The sequence below is a fragment of the Galeopterus variegatus genome, unplaced genomic scaffold, assembly GCF_000696425.1.
Source record: "Galeopterus variegatus unplaced genomic scaffold, G_variegatus-3.0.2 Scaffold1664, whole genome shotgun sequence".
Classification (NCBI taxonomy): Eukaryota; Metazoa; Chordata; class Mammalia; order Dermoptera; family Cynocephalidae; genus Galeopterus; species Galeopterus variegatus.
In genome coordinates this window covers 248,318-271,949 of record NW_007727775.1, presented here as the reverse complement: position 1 = coordinate 271,949, position 23,632 = coordinate 248,318, and the positions used below count along the sequence as shown (strand labels likewise).

Genomic DNA, 23,632 nt, shown 5'->3' with positions numbered 1-23,632 from the left:
CCCTCAGTGTTGCCCCCGTACCGGACCGGGGACCGGCAATGGGATTGCAACCCTCGGTGCTGCTCTCGCGCCTCGCTCAGCCAGTGAGCGGGAACCGGTCTGTATGTGGGATCTGAACCCTCGGTGGGAGCGCCGCCGCGCTTCCCAAGCGGCGCACTTATCCAGTGCGCCACCGGGCCGGCCCTGTTGTTGCTTTTTAATAGTTGTAAATTAGTTGATTTGTGGGAGAGAGTGATGCTGGGAACCGTCTATTCCACCATCTTGGCCAGAAAACTGCCAAGTATATTTTTGTTATGAATTTTCACAACTCAGTTTTTGGTAAGAAGCAGAGTCACATGTTTTAAAACAACAGCATGTCTTTGAGTTTGCTTTACACGTCTAGATTATGGCATTTAATAGCTAGGTGGGACCTTCCTTTATCCACTGCAGTACTCTGGCTTGCCAAGGCCCAGTAGTTTCACTCTGAGGAGGGGACATGGAACCCAGTTTACTGTGGTCCTCATGCCAACCTTCTGGGCTCATCCTGCCTGCTGTACTTCTTGCTCCCACAATAGAGCTGACGGCCTGCCTGTTTCAAGAACTTGTCCAGGTTTCCTGTCCCAAGTGGAGGAGGAGCACAATTCTCCATGATGTCAGCTTTCTCTCACCTATAAAATTTGCTAAAAGTAGTCATGGGCTCTCTTCCTTGTGGCTTCTACCCATCTTTATTCCTCCTTTCTTTGAATTCCTGCATTGTCTATACACACATTAGCTTGTCCCTTTATTGCTTCCTCTGCAAGTTCTTTTTGTCATTTTTCATCAGTGAGTGGATTGTAAGTCCGTGGAGGAATTCTCTGCCTGACATGAGAGCTCTCTGTGCAGAGGGTTTGGGGTAAATGCTCAGTTCATCTAGTGACTAATTAAAAGCTCTGATCTCTGTTCCATTGTGCCATAGCTGAGCTGCAGTGTAAATTAAATTAATCTTTATAGAGTAAAATGCTTTTTTTCTCTTATCTTGCCCCTTTTTCTCTCCTATTTTCTCACCTTTTCCTCTTTTCTTCTCTGTCTCCATTGCCACTGTGGACTTGGCTTTACTTAAAAGAAGCACTCAGTCCCAAAGAGGCTACTTTTCTACCAAAAAAGATATTGGAACTTGAAAGAATTAGGGGAAGTAATCCATTTAAATTTTATCACCGTTTCCTTGGATTATTTTGCCTTCAACTAGCTGTACTTTCTGTAAAATTCTCCGGGCAGCAATGTGGAGTGGGCAGAGCTGTGGAAGCCTGGTCCCTGTGGAGGGCAGATGACAGGGAATGCCCCTCAAGATCCCCGATCCCCTGAAAAGGCTGCTGGCTGCCTGCTAGGGACCCCACAGGGAGCATTCCCAGGGTAGGCCCTCTTGGTCCAGAGGCCAGCACTTAGCTGTGCAGACTCAAAACCCGAAATTGTTACTCTCTGTGAGTAGCTGTGTCTCCCAGGAGTACAGACCTCACTTAAATCAAGCACTAATTGTTTAAAGCCAAAAAAAAGTCATCAGATTTTAGGATCAGAAGGAACTATATTTATTTTAATTTTATTTTGAAACATATTGATGATACATATTTGTGGGGTACAGAGTTATATTTCAATATGTGTATACACTGTGTGATGATCAAATCAGGGTAATCAGCATATTCATCATTACAAAACTTAACCATTTCTTTTCAATCTCCTCTCTTCTAGTCATTTGATAACATGCAGTAAACTAGTGTCCGGAAGGAACTTTAAAGATCTCTTATTGATAAATCTAAATGCTTCCTGTTTTACAGATGGGTAAACTAAGGCTTAGAGGGGACAGGAGGTTTGTCCCAGTCACACAGCTGATTAGCAGCAGAAGCAGGATTAGAAACAATTGTTCCACTGACCTTGGCCCAGTGCTTTTGTTTGGGAATTAATACAGACCACACCCTGCAAAGCAGGTGTGTCTAACTGTAGTGACCTGTACCTACAGTATTAGGGTACCACCTTCATTGCCAGAAGTTTCTACAGCAGTTGGGTGTCTACAAGTGAGGCCCCAGGCTGGAGTTTCCACTGTTCTTTCTACGTCACAGCTTTTGAAAGCCATATCATCCAAGTGAGATACAATAAGAGTTGCTAAATACTTTTTACCTTTCTTCCAGTTAGGATTTATTGTGCAAGGCTAATGTTCAGGATTTATTGGTGCAAGGCTAGTGTTCAGACTAGGGCTGCACATTTTCCTGAACCATTTCCAAGTTGGCAGCATGTAAGAGTTGAGTCACGTGTGAGCTGGGCTGCTTACCTGCGCAGGTGCTCTCGCCCAGTTCTCCTGCCCCAGATGTGCTCTGGATGGCCAAGTATGGTCTGTAGTGTTGTCATCAGTGGAGTATTTCTCCCTATTCTCTCTTTGCCAAGTTAAAGTACTGGCAGGATTCCAGGAGCGAGCGGGTGATAGAAGACAACTGAATACAGCCATGTCTTTCCATGAAAACTGCTTTTCTTGGCTTTCTTCCAACAATGATGGGTTGCCAAGAGAAAAGGCTTTTGGCTTTACAAATGATCTGGCCATAGTCTGGGTTAGTTCTGGTTCTTTATGTCATTGAAAAGAATGAATATTTATGGCTCTTAAATTATTTACCAAATTTTTGCTCCTGGCATACCAAACTGTTGTTTTTACACACCTTGTATGAATTCATGGTTTTAAGTGTATACCAGCATGTGAGGAAAGATACTAAAAACTCCAGCTTAAAAAACATTTCAGGTTTGGCTGAAGCCAGGTCAGATGAAGCATTTGCTGCTGTATCACAGCCGGCTTATGAGTGGGAGTCATGTTGATTTCTTTTTTCAACTCTTGTATGTTTTGGTTTAATATTAGGGCAGGGTGTTCTGATCATATATTGTTATGCTTTTGATATCTTAAGATTGAAATGAACATTCTGAGTTTATTATTTTTAAAGTTGGAAAATAGTTTAGAGTGAGAACTGGAAAAGTTTGTGATTTACTAGGACAATTTGAAAATAATGATCTCTTCAGAGTAATTCTGCAAGTAGTAAATGCACAATATTGTTTTTGTCACAAGTGTTTTTTCACATTTCTCTGAAAATGTCTTATAATCAAGTGCCAATAATTCCAGCTGGCCTCTCCCTGCTGTCCTATGTGTTTGAACCACTCCCCACCATTGCACATTCTCTGAAAACTGTTCCTTTATTTCATCATTATTTTAAGCATACTTAGGGAAAAATTCTCTCTAGTGTAAAATGATTCCTCCCAAAGCCTCATCATAATAGAAACATACTAGCTAGCACTTGCTGCATGTCAGCTGTTCTTCTTAGTGCTTCACAGGTAAGAATTTATTTAATCCTCATACAACCCTAAGAGGAGGTGCTATTATGTCCATTTTTACAGATAATAAAGCCAAGGCACAGAGAGGTTTAAGTAAATTGCCCAAAGTCAGCCAGCTAGCGAGTGGCAGAGCCACCATTCAGACTAGGTGTATCCCAAGTTCACACTCTAGACAACAGTAGCTTACTCCTCTCTGAGTGAAGTCTAATTTGTAGCCATGTTCCAATAAAACTTTGTTTGGTTTGGTTTTTCAAAAACAAGCATTGGGCTGGCTTTGGCCCACCCCTGGTCTTTGTGTACAGAACCAGCGTCTCTGTTCAGCAGTGCTTGTGTGAGTCTGGTGTACTTGGAGGAGACCTGGTTCTATTTCAGTGAGGAGGTAACAAGTCTCCTGGCACAGGGCAAGGTCTACACACTGGGCCTGTGGAGAACCGTGTCAGCTTGCTGCGACCCTTTCCTCATCTCTGAAGTGATATGTTTCAACTAGATACTCTGACTTGTCCAGTTGTCCCTGCTAAGCTTATTGCTGAAGTCATGTTTTGTTTCCTTTCTGCGTGTTTCTGACCAGCATCAGTGACACCATTGTGAGCCCCACTTCCTCTGAGCACTCTGCTGTGCAGTGTGGTTTCAAGTGTGTATCAAGGTGTGAGGAAAACTGAAGTCAGCTTTTAAAAAAACAAAGTGATTAGTGGTGTCATCGAAACCACATCAAACTCGGCATTTGTTGCCACTGAAAGCGTTTCTAAAATCCCACTGGAGCAGCATGTTTGTGGCTGTCCTCCCCTCCCCTTCTGCTGGTCACATGGCGTGTCCCATCAGGCATCTAGCCCACAAGTGGTTATGTTGGACCCTTCTTATGAGCATATGTTTCAAGAGAACGTTTAGAGATGAAAGTCAGAGAGTTCATGAGTGGTTGATGTTTCTGCATGGAGACTGCTCGCAGAGGCCCCCACACGTGGCTCATAGTTGAGAGTTTGGGGATGATCTTGCCCCTCCCCTGAGGGTTGTGGGGGTAGGGAGAGTTTCCTTCCCCAAGGGCAGGCGTTCCTAATCTTTAAGAGATCTTAGGACCCGCTCTGAGAATCTAATAACGCATCTTTTTCCTGAGAAATGCACACCACACAAAATTCTAGACAGGCATCACCACCCAGACTTCTCACTTGCTCTCTGCTGTGAGCTACCCAGGCAGTCCCTGGCCCACAGCCTCACCCTAGTGGGAGAGGAACTGTGACCTGTGTGGGCCTTAACTGTGAAGAAAGTGTCTCTCCATCCCCGTCCTATGAAGGGAAGGAGCAAGAAAGCAGATGGTAAGGGCTTGTGCTATTGTAGAGGTCTGTTCTGGGAGAGTCTTCCATTCTCATGATCCATTCAGACTAAACTCAATTTTCAAGATCAGTGTGATTGCTCCCTAATGAGTTTTTTTTTTTTTTTTTTTTAATAATTCTGGCAGACTTTATTCATTTATTTATATTGGCAGCTGGTTGGTATGGTGATCTGAACCCTTGACCTTTGTGTTACCAGCACCATGCTCTAACCAAGTGAGCTAACCAATTAGCCACCCCCCTTTTTTTTCTTTCCTAATTCTTAGATTTCAATTCACTGCCTTTTTTTTTTTTTTAACCAGACTATGTCTTTACTTGACAAGGTGAGTTAGGTGAATAGTAGAGATATTCTCCTGGTTACAGCAGTGGAGAGAATATTTCTATTCTTTGCAAGCCCAGAGCTTGTTTTCTTAACATTTTGGTAGCTGTGATGTTATTACAAGTAGGAAATGATCATCTTTGTCCCCCACACTGAGATAAACAGAGGAGGCTGCTTGCAGCCAGAGGTGACCACTGAGGCTGATGGATCAGTAGTTCAGCACACAGGTGGGAAGGGAGCTCTGGGTTAGAGCATGGATGGGTCCCTGCACCAAGGCCAAGGGACCTGGGCTCCTGTGTATGCTGCAATCAAACACAGAACTCTCATCATCCTGTGATAACCAACTCTGAGGCCATATTCTTGTTCTCAACTTTTCAGCATGGACACATGACCTGCCTGTCCATTCCAGCTATTAGCTGAGGTCCCTGTGAAAGTTTAGAAGATAGAAAGGGGATCTTTACTGCTACCTTTCCCAGTACCCCCTTGGCCCATGCTGACCCAGTTTGTGCCATTGTGCTCTGGCTTTGGTGACTCCAGCTCTTCAATCGCCTCCTTCCTCAGGGCCGACATGGGGGCTCTTGTTCCTAAGGTTTGCATGGTTTGGTGGTCTCTTGGAGTGGTCGTTCATTTGCTTCCTTCCCCCAGTGCTAAGTAAGCACCCACTATGTGCTGGAGGTACAGAGGAGACGTATGTTTCAAGAAGGCAAGAAGTTTTACCTAGTATTGTGCCCAAGACAGATTCAGGATGGATCATTATGAATATGTTATAACAAATAATGCCATAGAGTCATGTAGAGCTTTCTACTTCCCGTAGCATATCTGTAATCAGTATTTGTCAGAGTAGGAGGAGAAGCACAGAGTACCCTTTCCCACTTCTGTGTTGATGATTGTCACCCACCTACTTGCCAGATAGCTCAGGATTTCAGTTCTGATTGACAGGCTAGGCACAGCCACTGGAATTTGCTGCAGATGCTGCCTTTGTTTCAGTAATAAAGTCTAGTGGGGGCACTACACTACAAAGTACATGGTTTTCGAACTGGGCTCTAAAGAGAGTCTTCCTCATCAGATCTCATTCTTTACAGTCATGTTAAAGCTCGTACTTAACCCCCATTCTTTGTTGGTTGGTGGGGGGGGGTCTTTGGGATGGGGAGACCTTAATATCTGGCACCAGCATTTTTTCCTTTTTATCTAGTTTATTCATTTCTTGTACACAGGGATTATAGTTTACATATTTTTATTCTTTCAGCGAAGTAATAGACAGCAGAGTAAGTAGGTTCTCAAATAAACGACTGACACACTTCGTCACAATGCTTTTTCTTGGGAAAACTTGGTGGAGCTATAAGGAATTATTTAATTTAGATTTAATTATGGGAGAGTGTGTCCTTTTTTAGGTGCTTACTATAGTTAACTTCCTATTTTCTGAGATTGAATTTGAATTAAATGCTTAAGGAGACTATGGAGAAATAAGAGTAAAAGGAAATTTTTAATATGGGCTGTTGAATGCGGCAGAATATAAATATTCCATAGATTCTAATTTGTTCATATATACATTCCACTATCTACTGAATAGTTGCCTATTTCTGCTCTGTTCTGCTTTTTTATTTTATTTAAAAGATTATATGGCAGTTCTCTAGCAGTCTTAAACCAAATCCTGATAAACTTCAGTTGAAAATAAAGCCAAACTTATTAAATTATTGTCAAGTAACTGTTGGGAAGTTAGAAGAAATATGTAAATTTTTATTAATTGTAATTAAACATGCTTATTTTACTATTTCGTTTGAGCATTGGTGCTAAAAACTATGCCTGTTAGGGCCTGCCCATGGCTCACTTGGGAGAGTGTGGAAGGCCATGGGTTCAGATCCCTATATAGGGGCTGGTTAGCTCACTTGGGAGAGTGTGGTGCTGACAACACCAAGTCAAGGGTTAAGATCCCCTTACCAGTCATCTTAAAAAAAAAAAAAAAGCAAATGGTTTTTACCTAAAATTGCAGCCTAGGACCTGAGCATGGCTCTTAAGTTCTACCAGCCTTCTCCAGGAGATGGAGTGGGAGGTGGGGATCAAGGGTATGATGTGGTGGGAGGGTGATGGAGTGGGAGGTGGGGAGCAAGGGTGGGGTAGCCTTGCCTGGGAAATTGAGCAATGGTGGCCCATTAGAGGATTATCTGGTCTCTTTGGCTCCGCTCTTAACTATCTCTGAGCCAGCTAAGGAGAAGCTGGGGCTGGCCTGTGCCAGAGACCAAACCCTTAGCTCCTGCATATAGCCTGAGTTTTGTTTTTGTCATAGACTAAGAGTGGGGTTTTTTCCCTTATTTTTAAAAATGTATGGACCCTTGTGAACTGGGCATTCCTTACATACTGTGCATGATCTTTGACTTTGCCATGGTTCTTACATTGTGAGAATCAAAACCACATTGAAACTGTTTCCTTTGCTATCTTATTGGATGGGCAGGAAGAAAAGGTGCGAACAAATTTCCTGATGAACTCTGTCACAGTGCTCCCAAACACAGGGTTACTCTTTGAAGTCAGCCAGTCAGAAGGTGCCCCAGAGGCTGGCCCGGCAAGTATGACCCAAATGACCAGACACACCCACCCCACCTTCATCCTGGCAAGATGATCTCTGGAAAGCTATCAAAAATATTTGCAAAGTTTTAGAAATAGATTTTTTGAAACAGGTCAGGTGAACTTACAGACCCGTAGGACAGACTCCTTTTGGAGCTCACTGTCCTCTATTTTTTTCCCCCTCTCTTCACTGAAGGGGTGAAACTACCTTGGGCATTTGGTGGAAATGAAGGATAGTTACCTGTCCCCTATCCTCCACCTTTCCCCCCACCTGCCATTTACTTTGGTTTGCCAGTGTTAGTTGTATCCTAATTAATCAGAAACTTCCAAATGACACTGACTTTCTTGTTTGTCAGATTGGTGGCTGTTAGGAGCAAGCTCCGTGACAGGTAGGAACAGTGCATCTACACCTGCTCAGAACTGCACTTCGCTCCTGGCAGGCGCTCAGGAAATACTGGTTGGACTTCGAGGATAGATTGAGGGAGGGTGAATGCATGCATATGGTCTGACATATTTGGTCCAAAGTGGAGAAATTTAGGAATTGGAAATTATAACTGTGCATTTTTTGTTGTTGTTTTCAAATTCTAGGCCTCTGAGAACAGTGTTTCAGCAGTTTGATTATATGTAATAGAACAGAAATTCTGAGAGTAATAATTGCTACATGGATTTAGTGTAGTACTTTCTGAAAATACAAATTCTGGCTTCAGTTCTTCTAAGTTTCAGATAACAATTGAAGGAAATTAGCTGAGAATCACAAATGCCCTTCATATTTACTGAGCTGCCATCTCGCCTTACGTTGTCTAAACTCAAAGTTGGGCCTAATTCCTGGGCTTGGTGAGGAATTCGTGTTTCAGTCTACTGGGGTAGAGCCCACAGGGAAAAAGTGGCAGCTAGATGCATTCACTTTCAAAAAGGTGAGAAATGTCAGCTGCGAGGGCTGTGTGTGGGATGTAATGCACAGAACAGGATCTTTTTGGTTATACTCCTTTGGTTTTATTTGTGTCTTTATATGGGCATTTCAGCAGGAAAAAGCCAGTTGTACTCAGTTGTGTTGAGCATTGATTTGTTTGCAGCCTAGACTTTTAGAGCCAAAAGAAATCAGGTGATCTGCCTTGTTCACGATGCTCATCCTACTGGCAAGAGGATCAAAGTCCATAGAAGGAACGTAAGTTTCCTGGAAGGGACGCACTGGATGGCAGTCAGTAGGTGAGGCTAGTGGAGAGAACTGAGCTATAATTTCTTGAATGGAAACTCAGCCCCGGGAGGTCTTCTTTGTGTGGGACCCCTTCCTAGGCCAAACAGTACACAGAGCCAGGACACCAGAAATGTAGAGCATGCATTAGACAGCAGGTGGAGTACTACAGATCTGTGAAAAAGCACAGGCAGGTGACTCAGACACCCAATTTTTGAATGATTAGTCTTTGTTCCTCCATAGGGACTGTAAGCTTTGGGAATGTTACCTGTGGAGGTTGGAGCTGAGGGGTTGTGAGGGAAACTGGCCTGTGTCTGTGGACTGGGGGAGTCCTGGTTGGTTGCAGGTCCTCATGGAGGAGTAGCTGAGGGTTCCTTCTTCCCCTTCTTGCTTATATCTACTATATGTTTGATTTGATTTCACTTTTAATTTTTAAAAAAACTTTACTAAAGAAAAATTCACACATGTACAATCTTAGAGATGATAATATATCCCCATGTTCCTATCAGTTGGTCAGCAGTTAACAGTACATTGCTAGTGTCTCTTCATTTATGCCCCTCTCACCACCACCTCCTGCCTCACTGGGTTATTTTAAAGCAAACCCCAGACATTATATCATTTCATTGCCATCATTTCTATTTGCATTTTGAACTAATGGAAACTTAGTTCAAATCCAATAGGGAACCTGAAAGAAACTAATTGCTTATGGAGTAATTAAGGATTAAACTGAAGGAGCTCCCCTTGGTCAGCGATTCTGGGAGGTTTTGTTTTCTAAGTGATTTTCATCACGTTTTAGTGCCATTGTTGTCAGGGTGGGAGGGTTTGGGGCGAGGGATGTGGCTGAGGGTGAGGGTGGAAAATCCTTGCCTCTTTTGGAATGGTGTTAGAGGATGAGGAGATCCATGTAGCTGTTCGGAGCAACTTCGCTAGCCTTCTGCCTGTAGTATGTAGCCTTTTGAGCAGCTTGCTGTTTTCATAATCCTAACCGTGAACCCTGATAATGAGCCTTTAATTTATAATTGAACTGAGGGTTTAACAATTTTTGCTTTAATGGGTCAAAGTGAGCATATCTGAGGCTCTTTACTTTTTTTATGTGATCATGCCACAACAGCTGATGTTGCCTCTCTTTGTTTCAGATGGGAATGACTGGTAACACAAGTCCATTTGGACAACCCTTCAGTCAAGCTGGAGGGCAGCAAATGGGAGCCACTGGAGTGAACCCGCAGTTATCCAGCAAGCAAAGCATGGTCAATAGTTTGCCTACCTTCCCTGCAGACATCAAGAACACTTCAGTCACCAATGTGCCAAATATGGTAAGTTGCCCATGTCTCTCAATGCTGTGGATCTCCAGTGGGTGCTTGGTATATGGATTTTATTATGCTCACAGTGAAAATCTGTAACTAAAAGGGTGTCATTGGGTGATAGGAAGATAACCCATGTTTCTTGTAAGTAGCTCTCTAGTTGAGTTTTACATTCTCTGTGATGAGCCAGCTGGAGGAGGGATAGGGAAAGATGATTCAACCTCTTCTCCCAGACTCCTTGTGTTGATGGAGAGGGTTCATGTACACAAATCACTTGACCTTTCTCTCCAGAATTAGGAGAATCAGAGAGACAGGCTTTTCTTACACTTCCTGTTAGTGGGTTGAAGATGTCAGTAGAAGCCCATTGACTTGTGTTACAGTCAAATGAAGGACGTTTATCTTCTGAGGACTATGTTGTGTTGATGGGACGGGTATTATGTCTGACTTGATAGAGGATTTTACGTCTCTTTATTTTCCTTGAGATTCCAATCCATCTATAAAATAGGAGTTATCCTTGTAACCTCTCAACCTTATGAACCAAAGTATTAATGGAAAATATCTCCTTTTGCACCACAAAGTAAACTCTCTCCTCATTTAGAACAGGAGGAGGGCAGTGTGTTCTTTGTCTGTACTGTGCTGGTGTCTGATGTGCACTTGCTGGTGGCAAAGGCTGTGAACAGCCAGCTGTCTTCTTCCCTGTGCTTGTTGCTGGGAACCTGACCTTCCAAGCTTGCCATCCACATATTTCTGCAGTAGTGATTTGGGAAGTCTCAGAAGAAAGCCAAGGGATTATGTTCAGAAAAAGTTTTTTGTTTTTTAGGGCCGAGCCCGTGGCGCACTCGGGAGAGTGCGGCGCTGGGAGCGAGGCGACGTTCCCACCGCGGGTTCGGATCCTATATAGGGGTGGCCAGTGCGCTCACTGGCAATCCCCTTACCAGTCACGAAAAAGGCAAAAAAAAAAAAAAAGTTTTTTGTCTTTTGATTTCTTTTTTTTAAAACTTTTTATTTGGAAGTATTGCTCGTAAAGGTGGTAGACATAATTCTTGTGTGTCCTTCATCCAAGCTTCCCTGATAACATCTTATATAACGTTGGTACGTTTGTGAAAACTAAGAAGTTAACATTGTTTATAGTACCTAGAAGTTTTGAGGCTGTCAGGAAGCAGAGAGAGTTGGATTTGATTTTCTTTGTGTTTAATAAAATCAGAAAATGGGAATAGTGAGATGTCCTGGTCAGGCGCTGTGTCTGTTTGCTACATTATTCCTTCTTTTAAAAACAGAAAGGGTACAAGTAACAAAATCTATTCTCAAAATGACAAAAACTGCTTAAAGTTCTTACTACTTCTTTATTTCTTCTGGTACTCCTCCTATAACTTTCCTTGATCTGCTTCTCTCTTTCCAGTAGTTTTCTGTTGCCAGTATTGTCCTGTTCCCAACAGTGCAGATCCAGAACCTAAAGCAAAGCCCAGTGCTCCCTTAGCTGCACATCTCAAGCTCTGGGAGCAGCAGTGACCTGCCTAACGCTGGGGTCCAGCACCACGCACTTTCTGGTCTCTCCTGCTTTTTATTTTCCTCACTGAAAGGACAGTCATGTGCACTCTGGTGCTGTGCCTCTTCAGTAACCAGGTTGACATTTTGGCTTCAGAGTGAAAGCATTTGCTTTTAATACGACGTCCTCTGTTTTACAGTTAGGGAAAGCCTCACCTAACATTTCCCTCCCTTTTCCCTTTTAAAATCTTCTCCGGCCCTATTTCCCCCTCCTCTGTCCTTTACTCACAGTTTAGTGACAGAATCCCTCCACTCTGGGTCCTCCTGCCGACCTCTACTGCTGCTCTGAGGCCTGGAGTTGCCCGGCAGGGTGTACTTGTCAAGGGCAGGTTCACCTATGCCAGTGATGGAGCCTTGGTCAGGCGCGGGGCTTCTCTCTGCCTCGACACTGCTGGCAGCCCTCTGCTGCAGGCTGGCCACTCTGCTCTGGGTGCTTATGGCTCTCCCCCCTGTCGTGACAGTTAAAAATGCCCCCAGCTAAGAAGCCCTGCCCTGGAGAATAACAAGTGGAAGCAGCAGCAGTAGCCTCTCGTCTTGTTGTCAGTCTTCTGGAGGCAGAACCAGTTTTCTCCCTCTCTGTTTGCCTCTGTCTCTGTGTTTCTCTCTTTTATTTTGAGGAGGGGAGGAGTGTCTTCTCAGTGTCGTGGTAAACTGAGGAAGCATTTTTGTCTTTAGGAGCTGTACTGCTTGCGTGGTGGTTGCTTTCCAACAGAGACCTATGTGGACTTTGAGAGAGAGCCACAGTGGATGCCTTTGGAGGGTAAACTTTGAGTGACCTCCTCGGCCATTCACCTACATGATTTATTCTGGAGGGCAGAGGGCGGTTGTGCCCATGTGTATCTGAGGCAGTATGACCCAGGAGCAGCCTGCGTGTTCCAGCAGGGGGAGGAACCAGAGGGCCTGGCAAGGAGGTGAGGCATGAGCCCATGTGGCTTGCCTGACAGCTTTCTAAGCACTTTCACCCTGTGTTTTACCTTACTCCTGTGACCGCCTCTTGAGATGCATCATTACAGTCCCTTTTTTTTTTTTTTGTCTTTTTTACTGACCGGTAACGGGATCGCAACCCTCGGTGTTGAGCCCGCACCGCGCTCAGCCAGTGAGTAGGCACTAGTCTCCACAGGGGATCCGAACCCTCAGTGGGAGCGCTGCCACGCTCCCAAGCGGCGCACTCTCCAGTGCGCCACCGGGCTGGCCCTACAGTCCCATTTGACAGATGCGGAAGTTGAGACTCTGTGGGTTTGGGTTTGTTGAAGGATATGTAGCTTCCTGTCTACAAAGCCCCAAACTCTTTTATTTTTATTTTTTTTTAATTTTAACTTCTCAGTATACGTTGTAGTTGATTTTCGTGACCCTTTACCCATTTCTTTCCCCCTCCTTCCCCCTGTCCAGTACATCATATCTGTTCACTTGTCTTAACAAGTTCAAGGAATTATTGTGATTGTTGTGTCTTCTTCCCCCCCACCCTTTGTTTGTATGTTTATTTATTTATTTTTAGCTCCCACAAATAAAAGAGAACATTTTGGTATTTCTCTTTGTGTGCCTGACTTGTTTCACTTAATATAATTTTCTCTAAGTCTGTCCATGTTGTTGCGAATGGTAGTATTTCATTCTTTTTGACTGTGTCCTGGTGTCTGTTTTAGCAGCCCTGAGTCTGGTGGGAATGCTTCTCTAGCCTGTGCTGACACAACTTGTCTGCAATTCCTCAAATATGTTTTGTAGTCTTCCTTGAATTTTCTAAATTATATCTGGCTTCTTGAAATCCACAGATTTTTGTCGCAGTGAGAGAAAGCAGTTATGGAAAAATCTAGGTCTATTTAATGACAAGAAGAAATACATGAGGCCTTTGAAGTTACTTGCATTTTTTGTTACACTTTGGGGGGTAATCTTTTGAAGCCCACCTAGCTTTGATGCACCACACAATTCAGGGTGGGACCCTGCTGTCCAGTCCCCTGGTTCCCTGGTTGAGCTCTTCATGGGATGACTTAAGTCATCTGGTCATTGACCAAGGCACTCTTGCTTTTCTCCCCCACTCCCACGCCCCATTTCTGTAGGATTCCAACTTTGCAGGCAGTGTTGAGAAAGAGAAGGGATGTGGTCATATGTTTAGCTTGTCACATTTGTCAGACACCTTCCGTGGGCCCAGGTGCTGGAATAGTAGTACTTGCAACCAGACTTCAGGTGTGAGTGATGACATAGAGCTCACCCCTCCTCTGTGAAGGTGGGTTGTGGTGGCCATAGAAAAGAAAGCATTACAAAACTGCCCCAAAAGGTCTAAGTAACATGCAGTGGTTGAGATTGACAGGGACTTCCCTAGATGGACAATCAGAGAAGGTCGCACCAAGGAAGGGACAATGAGAAGAAGCCCCAGAGGTACTGGGAGTGTTGGCTTGGGTGGTAACTGGCACAAGTCCAGTGGGAAAGGCAGCTCTTGAGGGAGGGCAGAGCTATGTGAGCCAAAGTTGGGGGCCTTGGATGGAAGGAGGGCCATTGGCTTGCAGGGAAATGATGTGAAGTCTTTAGGTTGTTCAAAGATTGGCTGCCATGTGGAGACAGTGTTGAAGAAGGAGAGAGCACACTGCAGTGGTCCAGGCGGGAGGACACGGTGGCCTGCTTGCAGTTGGTTATAGTGGGAAAACAGGAGACGTGGTTGGTGGAGAACCATTTACAGAGCTGGTGAGGCACAGACTTGGAGAAGGGGACCAGAGGGGAGGGCATAAGATATTCCCCTCTAGATGCATTCCTGTAGAGATGCTTGTGGACATTCAGGTGGGGATGGCAGGCAAGCAGGTGGGCCCATGCGCAGGGCAGTCGTTGTCCATCTGGGTGTTGGTAGTACACACATGACACGGGTGCAGTGAAGGTTGTGGAGCGAAGGGGACAGCTCAGGGAGAGAGCACCTGACAGGCAACCAGGAATAATGTCACCGCAGCCCAGAGAGGAGAACGCTTGACTCAGAGGAAATGGTAGCTTCCGAGATGCTAAGACAAGGGCAAAAGAGCACCTTGAGAATGTGCAGGACAGTCTGCAGGAAGGTCTTTTTTTAATTGGGCATTATGGATCACCTTCCCCCAATAGTTAAATGTGACCTGTGGTCGTGGACACCTACAGATTCTGTTGTCACCCCCAACATTTCCAGGCATTATTACCCTTTAGGGCATGCTGCTGGGAACTCTGAGAGATTTGGAGCCCCTGTTGCAAGTAGCATCATTCTTGAGGGCTTATATATTCTCTCAGTACATTATATTCAAAAGTAAGTATCACGTTCTCCTAAATTTTCATTTGTATCTCATTTGGCCATTTTCTTTTACAGATTTTTGAGGCTTGTTAGGAATGTCACCATATTATTATTTCATGATTCCAAGATGCACATTTTTTATGCATCTCTGAAATCAGGATGTGTATTAGAATCAATCAAGTCTTAGATTTAATGAAATACAGTATGTATGCTATTTTGTTCATAAATTGACTTTGTAAGAGTGTCATAATTGTCAAACATATGTATTCACTATACAGTTTTCTAGAACAGCTTATGGAGATGTAAGAATTTTAAAATTTATTTAGATTTTATTGACAGAGGAAGAGGAGCAGGTTTTGTCGGGGTTGAAGCTGGGTCAGCTTTCTGTAGAAGGGGTTTGAAATACTCATGCGTCATCTCAAAGGAGGGATATGCTCGCAGGAGATTGAAGCCATAGTGTGAGTGAGGAGGAGGGATTCAAGGGCAGAAGCCCACCTGAGTCCTGGTTACATTGTCTTGCGTGAGCTTTGGATTGGGCTTTTTGCCTTTTTCAGACAGAGCACTGCATGGAAGTGAGATGCACATTGGACAAAGAACTTTTAGTGACTAGAGAGGTCTCATCTTCCAGGTCTCCCACATGGTCTCCTGCAAGGATTCTTTCTTTTCTTTCCCTTGAACATGGTAGTATTAGCACCACACTCTCCCAATTGAGCTAACCAGCCAGCTCCAAAAGGTTATTTCTTTTTTTTTTTTTTTTCCTTTTTGTCTTTTTTCATGACCGGCAACGGGATCGCAACCCTCGGTGTCGCGCCCGCACCGCGCTCAACCAGTGAGCGGACCGGTCTCTATATGGGATCCGAACCCTCGGCAGGAGCGCCGCCGCACTCCCAAGCGCCACACTCTACCGAGTGCGCCACCGGGCCGGCCCTCCAAAAGGTTATTTCTAATACAAAGTTCGTGTGTGTGTGTGTGTGTGTGTGTGTGTGTGTGTGTGTGTGTGTGTGTGTGTTTAAGAAAAATTAAAGACTACATTACGGAGACTTTGCTATTTTTAAGGTTGTAATGCAGGAGATTCATCAAGAGTTCTGCTTATTTAAAACTGCTCGTGAGAGTGATGTTATGATTTGTTTTGGTTGTGTGTCAGAGAATTTTGAAGTGGAGGTTTTGGACAAGGCCTCTAGGCAGCTGCTGATCCACATCTCTAAATCCATGTGTGCCTGCCAGAGTAACACAGTGGGGACAAGTGACTCTGGAGCATTGAGTGACGAGCCCATGCATGCGTCTTGGGGTTCACTCTGTGTTTGTTGTGCGTTTCATACATGGCATATCCATGGATCCATCTGCATCAGAGTGACTGTCAGTTCCTGGACCTCACCCAGTCCTCCCAATTCAAAACCTCTTAGGAGAAAGGTGAGGAATCTGTGTTTTTGTGGTCCCTATTATTTGCAAAACTTCAGATTTTTCTTTGTTTCCCAGTTTGTGCCACCTAATTCCCTCTAATGCATTTCAGATAATTTCCAAATAGATGGGCTTGTAGTTCTTTCTCTTATACTGGGATCTGCAGTTTTAAACAAACTCCTCCAGTGAGTCTGACATATCATAAAGTTTGTGAGAGCCACTATGCACTGAAATGTCAGTGATGTAGTGACCAGCCATCCCACTGTGCAGTGGGCTTACCTTGTTGATCTTTGTATCCACTTTACTACTTCACAAGCCTTCACTAATCCCCACCACCACCACCCTTGTCTAGTTTCTGATCATTGGGGGATGGAGACTTGAGCTGACTGAGCAGGGTTAAACTTCATGAACACCAGTGTCTCTGTCATCATCTTCAGTGGGCTCCTACCTTGGTTTTCGTTTCCTTACCCAGATGCTTGTGTTCCCTAACATTATACACAAGCTCCTCTCACTTCTCAAGTGGAAATCTTAAACATCACTCGTTGTCTAACATTTCACTCTATCTTAGGACTAAAAAGTAATTGTATAGTTCTCACAGAGACAGCAGGTGAGTTGTTATGTCATTTCCATACCACAATAGCGGTTTCCATATAAAATCGGACTGTGATTATGAATTGTCTAACTAATTGGATTGGAAAACATGAGGAAAGGTTTGGAAGTAAGCCTTTGTCCATGATTATTAGTAATTTAAATGTTTGTGTATTTTTGAGTTTGCATCTATTACTTCCATCTTATTACCTCCACCCGTGTCTTGAAGATCTCTGAGGAAATTTGTATACAGGGCTTTTGAAGAATAACCTTTAGTTTAAAATTCTTAACAGTAGCTAAGTATAAGCCCTTTCTTCTTTTTAAACTTATCCTCATTTGTTTTGGCAACAAATATCAGCTGGGAAACATAGTCTAAGCACAAAATATGATATGTGACACATTGCAAATAACAGGAAACTGTAAATTGAGAAAAATTAGCCAGTCCTTTTGATATCAGGCACAACCCTATACTTTGCAAGTACCCAATCAAAATCATTTAACTTCCTTTCACATATGGGTTTCCCATTAACCAGCAATATCTTTTCTAGAGTCTGACTAGTATAGCCCTTTCTTCAATGAAACCTCCTGGGTAGAAGCATAAATTATCTCCAAAGATATTCAGCCTCTCTAACTTCACATAAAGTAGAGACCCGGTCAGAAGGTTCTAAGCAAGATGTGCTGCACACTTACTAGCCACGAGCATCACAACTTCTGCCTGCCTGGGGAGCAAATCATAGGGATATTTACCATGCATTTCTGAGAAATGAAGGGACCAGTAGAACTCAGTAAATAGCACACTTAAGGGGGACAGTCATTGCTGTACAGTACTTCAACAGATCTGAATCATATTAACCATATTGGTCTTTTCACAGACTGAATCATCCTAACTTCTTTTTATCTTTTCCACAATCATCTGAGATGACCCTAAAGCTCAAGTCACCAAAAAACAATCTGTCCAATGACTAATTTGCCAAGTTATCAAAAACTTATTATAGTAAGTATTCAAGAAGAATATGTTATATATATTGACAATATTCAAGACGAATATTCTTTAACTAGTAAATTGGTAGATCTCATGAACTGGTCTTTTTGTTGAATGGGCCTGATGCTGTTTAAAACTCTGTAATTATGCTCTCAGTTTAAACCTGCTGGTCTGGCCGGCCTGCACCTTGACTGTCAGTCTAGATCCAGCACTTCCTCTTTTTAGGGTTTCTTTGTGCAGTAGCAGGTTACCCCCAGTCCTCCTAGGTAGACCTACTCTTCAGTTCTAAAGGCTGTAGCCTTGGGGCAGGGGGAGGGAGTAGCGGGTAGGCCTAGTCAGTGCCCGGGTTGGGACTCTCACTGAGCAGTGTCTCTGCCTCAGACTTGCCCAGTTGCTTCTTCTGCTTGCCCTAGCTATTTGTTTTCCACTTTAAAATCAAAGCTGCTTTAATCTGGAAGATTACTTACAAATCATTTTGGTCTCACTTGTTCATTTAAAGTTGCCTATTGAATTTAATTCTTAAGTTATAAGATAATCTTATTTTTAAACCATCAATAAATGTCAAGTAAAAAGAAGAAAATGCAAGACATAGTATTCCCTCTATCTAAATAATTATGTTCTGTTTCTTACCAGTGGCTCTTTACTATCTCAGAGGTGATTATCACTTCTTCCCAGGTTGATAGCTGTGTACATTTAATGAACATTTTCTTTGTTTTATGACTCCAAAGCCTTGTATACCCAGCAGTTGTAGGGTCCTTCTGGGGAAATCAGAACAAGCAGATATTGCAGAGCCATTCTTGCCCTACATGTGTTCACTTTAGTGTCGTTTTCTGATTTTAAGTGAAGGTTGTGGAGGAGTCAGGTTTCCAAGTGGATAGGGGAAGGAGTGTCCAAGGAGCATGGTCTGGATCCGTCTGGATGTGGAAGGTTGGGGCCAGTTTTGTCTCAAGGGCCATCCCCAGGAATCCCAGTTTGATGTCGATTGGAGCAGTGGTTGCCTGGAGGGAAGAAACACTTTCCTTTCCTGTCCTTTCTTGGTCAGTTTCTTCTTACCGTTTGGAACAGATCCTTTGAAGACATTATAACTTTTCCTTTGAGGAATACCAGGATAAGCTTTATCGTACATATTCTTTGTACACATGTCCAATTATGTCCTCAGGATAAAAAGCAGGGCATAGAGGAAAAATGGAGTTGGGGCTAATTACCCAAAACCTATGTAACAACAATCCTAATAAAAATGCATGTTAGATTGTTGTAAAAATTAAGGAATGCCAGAATAAATGTAAAGAGTTTGCCTTTAAAGGTAGTTTGAGGGCCAGGTGTAAACAGGTTGAGGTGACACGCAACACATGCAAAGAGCATGTGGCCGACCCAAGGAAAGAAGACTGGAGAGGGGTGAGCGGACTGCACTGAGTTCTTGGGGCAGTGAGCCTCGGGTCACCTGCTGTCACTTGGTGGTGCACAGTGTTAACAGCGGGGGAGACTTAGGTTTGAACCAATATGACTCCTGCACCCTACTGACCTTCCCCTTCTGCTTTTATGAACCACATGTGAGCTGATTCTCGTTCCAGAAATATGTATTGCATGTATTTTAAGGCTTTTGACCAATAGCATTCTACTACATTGGCTTCCAACAAAAGCTACGTACCAGGTCACCAGCATTACAGGACCTTCCCAAGGCTGGGGACCATAACCCTGTCCTTTGATAGGAGTAAATGATGTTGTCTTATTTTGCTTTGCATTCCTTGGCTTACTCGTGAGAATTAATGTGCGAACACCTTGTAAAGGAAGGTGGTCAGTGCCCTGTCGAGGAGGGGAGCAGAGAGGTTCAGGTTGGGGGCTGTCCTGCTAGACAGCTTGCCCACCACCCAAGAGGGCAAGGGCAGCTGGGGCAAGGGACTCGGTTACAGTTACATCTCCTGTAACGTGTGGCTGGTCCTGAGCAAACTCCTCCCTTGGGGGTGGTAAGTCTTAAAGGGGCTGCTGCTGGTTGGGCCCTGAGGCTGGCACAGCTTATGGGACTTGGGGGATAAAGATAGGCCTAGAGAGGAGAGGAAATAATACCTGTATGGTCGTTTGCTTTGTCTTGTGTGTTTCAGGTATTTTTCCTTGTTTATCAATGACCTTTACATTGTTTCTACTGGGTTTAGTCATAGAGAGTGTCAGATTATCTTTTTGTTGTTTTTTTGTTTGTTTGTTTGTTTTTGGCTGCTGGCTGGTTCAGGGATTCAAACCCTTGACCTTAGTGTTATCAGCACCAAACTCTACTGAGTGAGCTACCAGCCAGCCAAGAGTGTCAGTTTTTATGGTGTCTGGCCTCTTATAACTTTCCCTTTATAATGTGGTCTTCCACGGCATCAGAATCACCCGTGGGGCTTTTGTTCTCTTTAATGTTTTATTTTATTCTCACTATAAAGGTACATACGTGTTAATTTGGGAAAATTTGAAAAAAGTATAAATCCTAAAATAATAAAGCATCCCTTATGGAACTCTAACAAATAGAAATGCTTATGGCCCTTCTGCAGACTTGTTTCCGCAGGGGAGGATTGGGAATCAGTATTTTAAGAGTTTTTACTGGTGATGGTTAGGAACCAGTGCTTTATATTTTTTGACTAAGGCCTTTACCACCTTTGCATAACAAAATATTTATCTTATCCTCTAGTACCTTTGTAATTTTATTTTTTATATTCTTTATCATTTTCTAATGATTTTTCTAGTTTTATTTTTCCAGAAATTTTTCCCCAAAGTAGAATGCTTTTTGATTATAAAAATAGGAGATGCTTGTTGTAAAACATTAAAACAATGCAGAATTATAAAAAGTAGGATATGAAAGACCCTCCCGTCATGACATAACTGCCATATAATTTTACCAGTGTTTTTGTAATAACAGGTACAAACAGAAAGTTAATAAGGAGAAGCAGAATGACTTTATAGTACTATTATATAACCTTCTTTTTAAACTTAATTATATTTTAAATAGCTTTTTGTTGAAGCATAAAGGTCTACCTTATTGTTACTATTTTTATTTGTTGCCTTAAATAACAGTCCTTTTGTGTGCTATCTCCCAATTTTTTGTGGGTCAAGAATTCAGGCAGCACTTGGCTGGGCCATTATTGTGCTCCACCTGGCTTTGACTGGGGTTGAGATCTGCTTTGTTCTTAATGTCTGTGTATATTTCATTATGGGTCTGTAGCCATAATGTTTAATTAGTCCACCATTGATGGGCATTTAGAGTTTTTCCAGTTTTTCAGTATTTAAGCAGGGTGTGGTGCTCATTTTTGCACACATATTTTAGCATACTTGTCCCGTCACTTGCCTAATAACAGATTACAAGAAGTGGAACTACTGGATCAAAAAGAAAAGCACATCTTTCTTTTTGGTTCATGTTGCTTTCCAAAGCCATACTAAATTGTGTTATCACCAGAGTACTTAAGAATTGCTGTTTGGGGACTGGCCCGTTAAGCCCCCTTGGTTAGAGTGCAGTGTTGTAATACCAAGGTCAAGGGTTTGGATATCCTTACCAGCCCACTGCCAAAAGAAAGAAAGAAAGAGAGAAAAGAATTGCTCTTTCTCTATACCCTCATCAATACCAGTTATCATTTTTTTTTTATCTTGGCTATATTGATGGGTGAAAAATGCCTCATTGTTATATTTTAATTTCTTTGATGATTAGCAAGGTAGAACTGTTTTTCTAAGCTGCTTATTCTTTAAGTGCACAGTTCAGTGGTGTTTTAGTTTATTGTGTAACCATTACTGCAGTCAATTTTAGAGCATTTTTGTTACTCCAAAGAGAAACCCTGTACCATTTAGTAGTCATTTCCCATTTCCCCTAAATTCCCAGCCCTAGCCACTAGTCTACTTTCCGTCCCTATGGATTTATCTATTCTGGACATTTCGTAGAAATGAAATCATATAATATGTGGTTTTTTGTGACCGGCTACTTTAACTGAGCATAGTGTTTTTAAAGTTCATGTTGTATCATGTGTCAGTGCTTCCTTTTTTATGGTTGGATAGTATTCCATTTTGAAAATACCATGTTTTATTTTTCCATTTTGTTTCACTTTTTGGCTACTATGAATAGTGCTGCTGTGACAATCTTTTACATGTTTTTGTGTGAGCATGTGGTTTCAATTCTCATATGGTAATTCTGTGTTTAACCTTTTGGGGAACTGTAAGACTTTTCCAAAGTGGCTGCACCATTTTACATTCCCACTGGTGTGTATGAGAGTTCCAGTTGTTCGCATCCTCACCACACTGTTGTTAATGCTTAGCGTCTGTCTTTTTTTTATTATAGCCACCCCTGGTGGGTTTGAAGTGGTATCTCATTGTGGTTTTGATTTGCATTTCCCAAATGTCTGACATTGAGAATCTTCTCATGTACTTATGGGCCATTTGTATATCTTTGGAAAAGGATCTATTTGGATCCTTCGTCTATTTTTAAATTAGGTTGTCTTTTTATTATTGAGTTGTAAGAGTTTTTTATGTGTTCTAGATACAAGTGCATTATCAAACTATGATTTGCAAATATTTTCTCCCATTTTGGGGGTTATCTTTCACTTTCTTGATGGTATCCTTTGAAGCATAAAATGTTTAATTTTGGGGCTGGCTTGTGGCTCACTCGGTAGAGTGCGGTGCTGATAACACCCAAGGCCACGGGTTCGGATCCCATATAGGGATGGCCGGTTCGCTCACTGGCTGAGCGTGGTGCTGACAACACCAAGTCAAGGGTTAAGATCCCCTTACTGGTTATCCTTAAAAAAAAAAAATGTTTAATTTTGGTGAAATCCAGTTTATCTATTTTTTCTTTTATTTCTTTTTTTTCTTTTTCTTTTATTTCTTAGGAGCTCTTTGAATATAAGAATAGCAACCATTTTTCCCTCAGTTTTTCACTTTTTAAACTTTACTCTTACATATTTATGTTAAGAAGACTTTCTCATCCTCATATTTTAAACATATTCTTTATTTTTTCTTCATTTTAATGTATTTTTATTCACTTTAATCCATCTGGAGTTTATATTTAAAGGAGATAGGGATCAAAGATTGACCTCACCACTCTCCAATTTGAAACATCACCTTTTTAACACACTACTTTCATATGCAAATATGTCTGTTTCTGGACGCATGTATAGAAATCTATAGCCTTTTAATATGTTTCGGTATCTGGCAACATAAATTTCCCTCTTTATTCTTACTGTTTTTCACAATTTTCTTGGGTATTACAAAAAAAAAATTCCGTAAAATGAGTAGATGATTTTGGATGGAATTTACAACATTGCAGTTTTGTTCTGTGCTTTATTTAAAGGGGGGTTTCTGTCTAAGCACTTTCTCTCCATTCTTAATGCCCACCTGGGCAGTGGGGACTAGGCAGGGAAGTTGGGAGAGTCTGAAGGATGCTTCTGAGAGATTTCAGGGCTGCTTGCAGTTCAAGTATAACTCTTTCAGCTTATTTAACACCAGCCTGAGAGAGGAGGGAATTAAATGCACTCCTGTATTTGTATTTTGCAAACTGACTAGCCCTGGACATGTATACAAAATGACATGGAGAGGGCCAAACACAGGAATGTGTCTTCTGTTCCATTTGCCTGTTGACTTGGCTTCACCCTCCTAGTTGCTTTTGAGACACATGTAAACAACACGTTGAGCTCATTAAACTATACTTTTGTCCTTTATCCACAGAGAGACTAATAATAGACCAAGTTTTAAATTTGCCATATAGTTTCCAACCACCCTAGTGCAAAAGATGCTGTTAAAAACATCCCAAATGAAAAGCAGTGTGTTAGTTTTTGGTAACTTAAGAATAATCTTCTTATAATTTAGATGTAGGGCTGAAAGTTTTACCTAACTTATGTATATTATATATATATATATATATA

General features: G+C 42.5%; 1 protein-coding gene across 4 annotated transcripts in view; it reads left to right on the top strand.

Annotated features, from left to right (window-relative positions):
- Window positions 1–23,632, top strand: part of CREBBP (CREB binding protein) — a 130,551-nt gene that overhangs the window by 45,809 nt on the left and 61,110 nt on the right. For 3 of the 4 annotated variants that reach the window (XM_008578330.1, XM_008578329.1, XM_008578331.1), the window contains one exon: window positions 9,847–10,023. In XM_008578330.1, the coding sequence (XP_008576552.1) occupies window positions 9,847–10,023 (177 nt within the window). Of the gene's footprint in view, window positions 1–9,846; window positions 10,024–17,690; window positions 17,772–23,632 lie in introns of those variants that run through there. The other variant, XM_008578332.1, reaches the window with a different exon arrangement.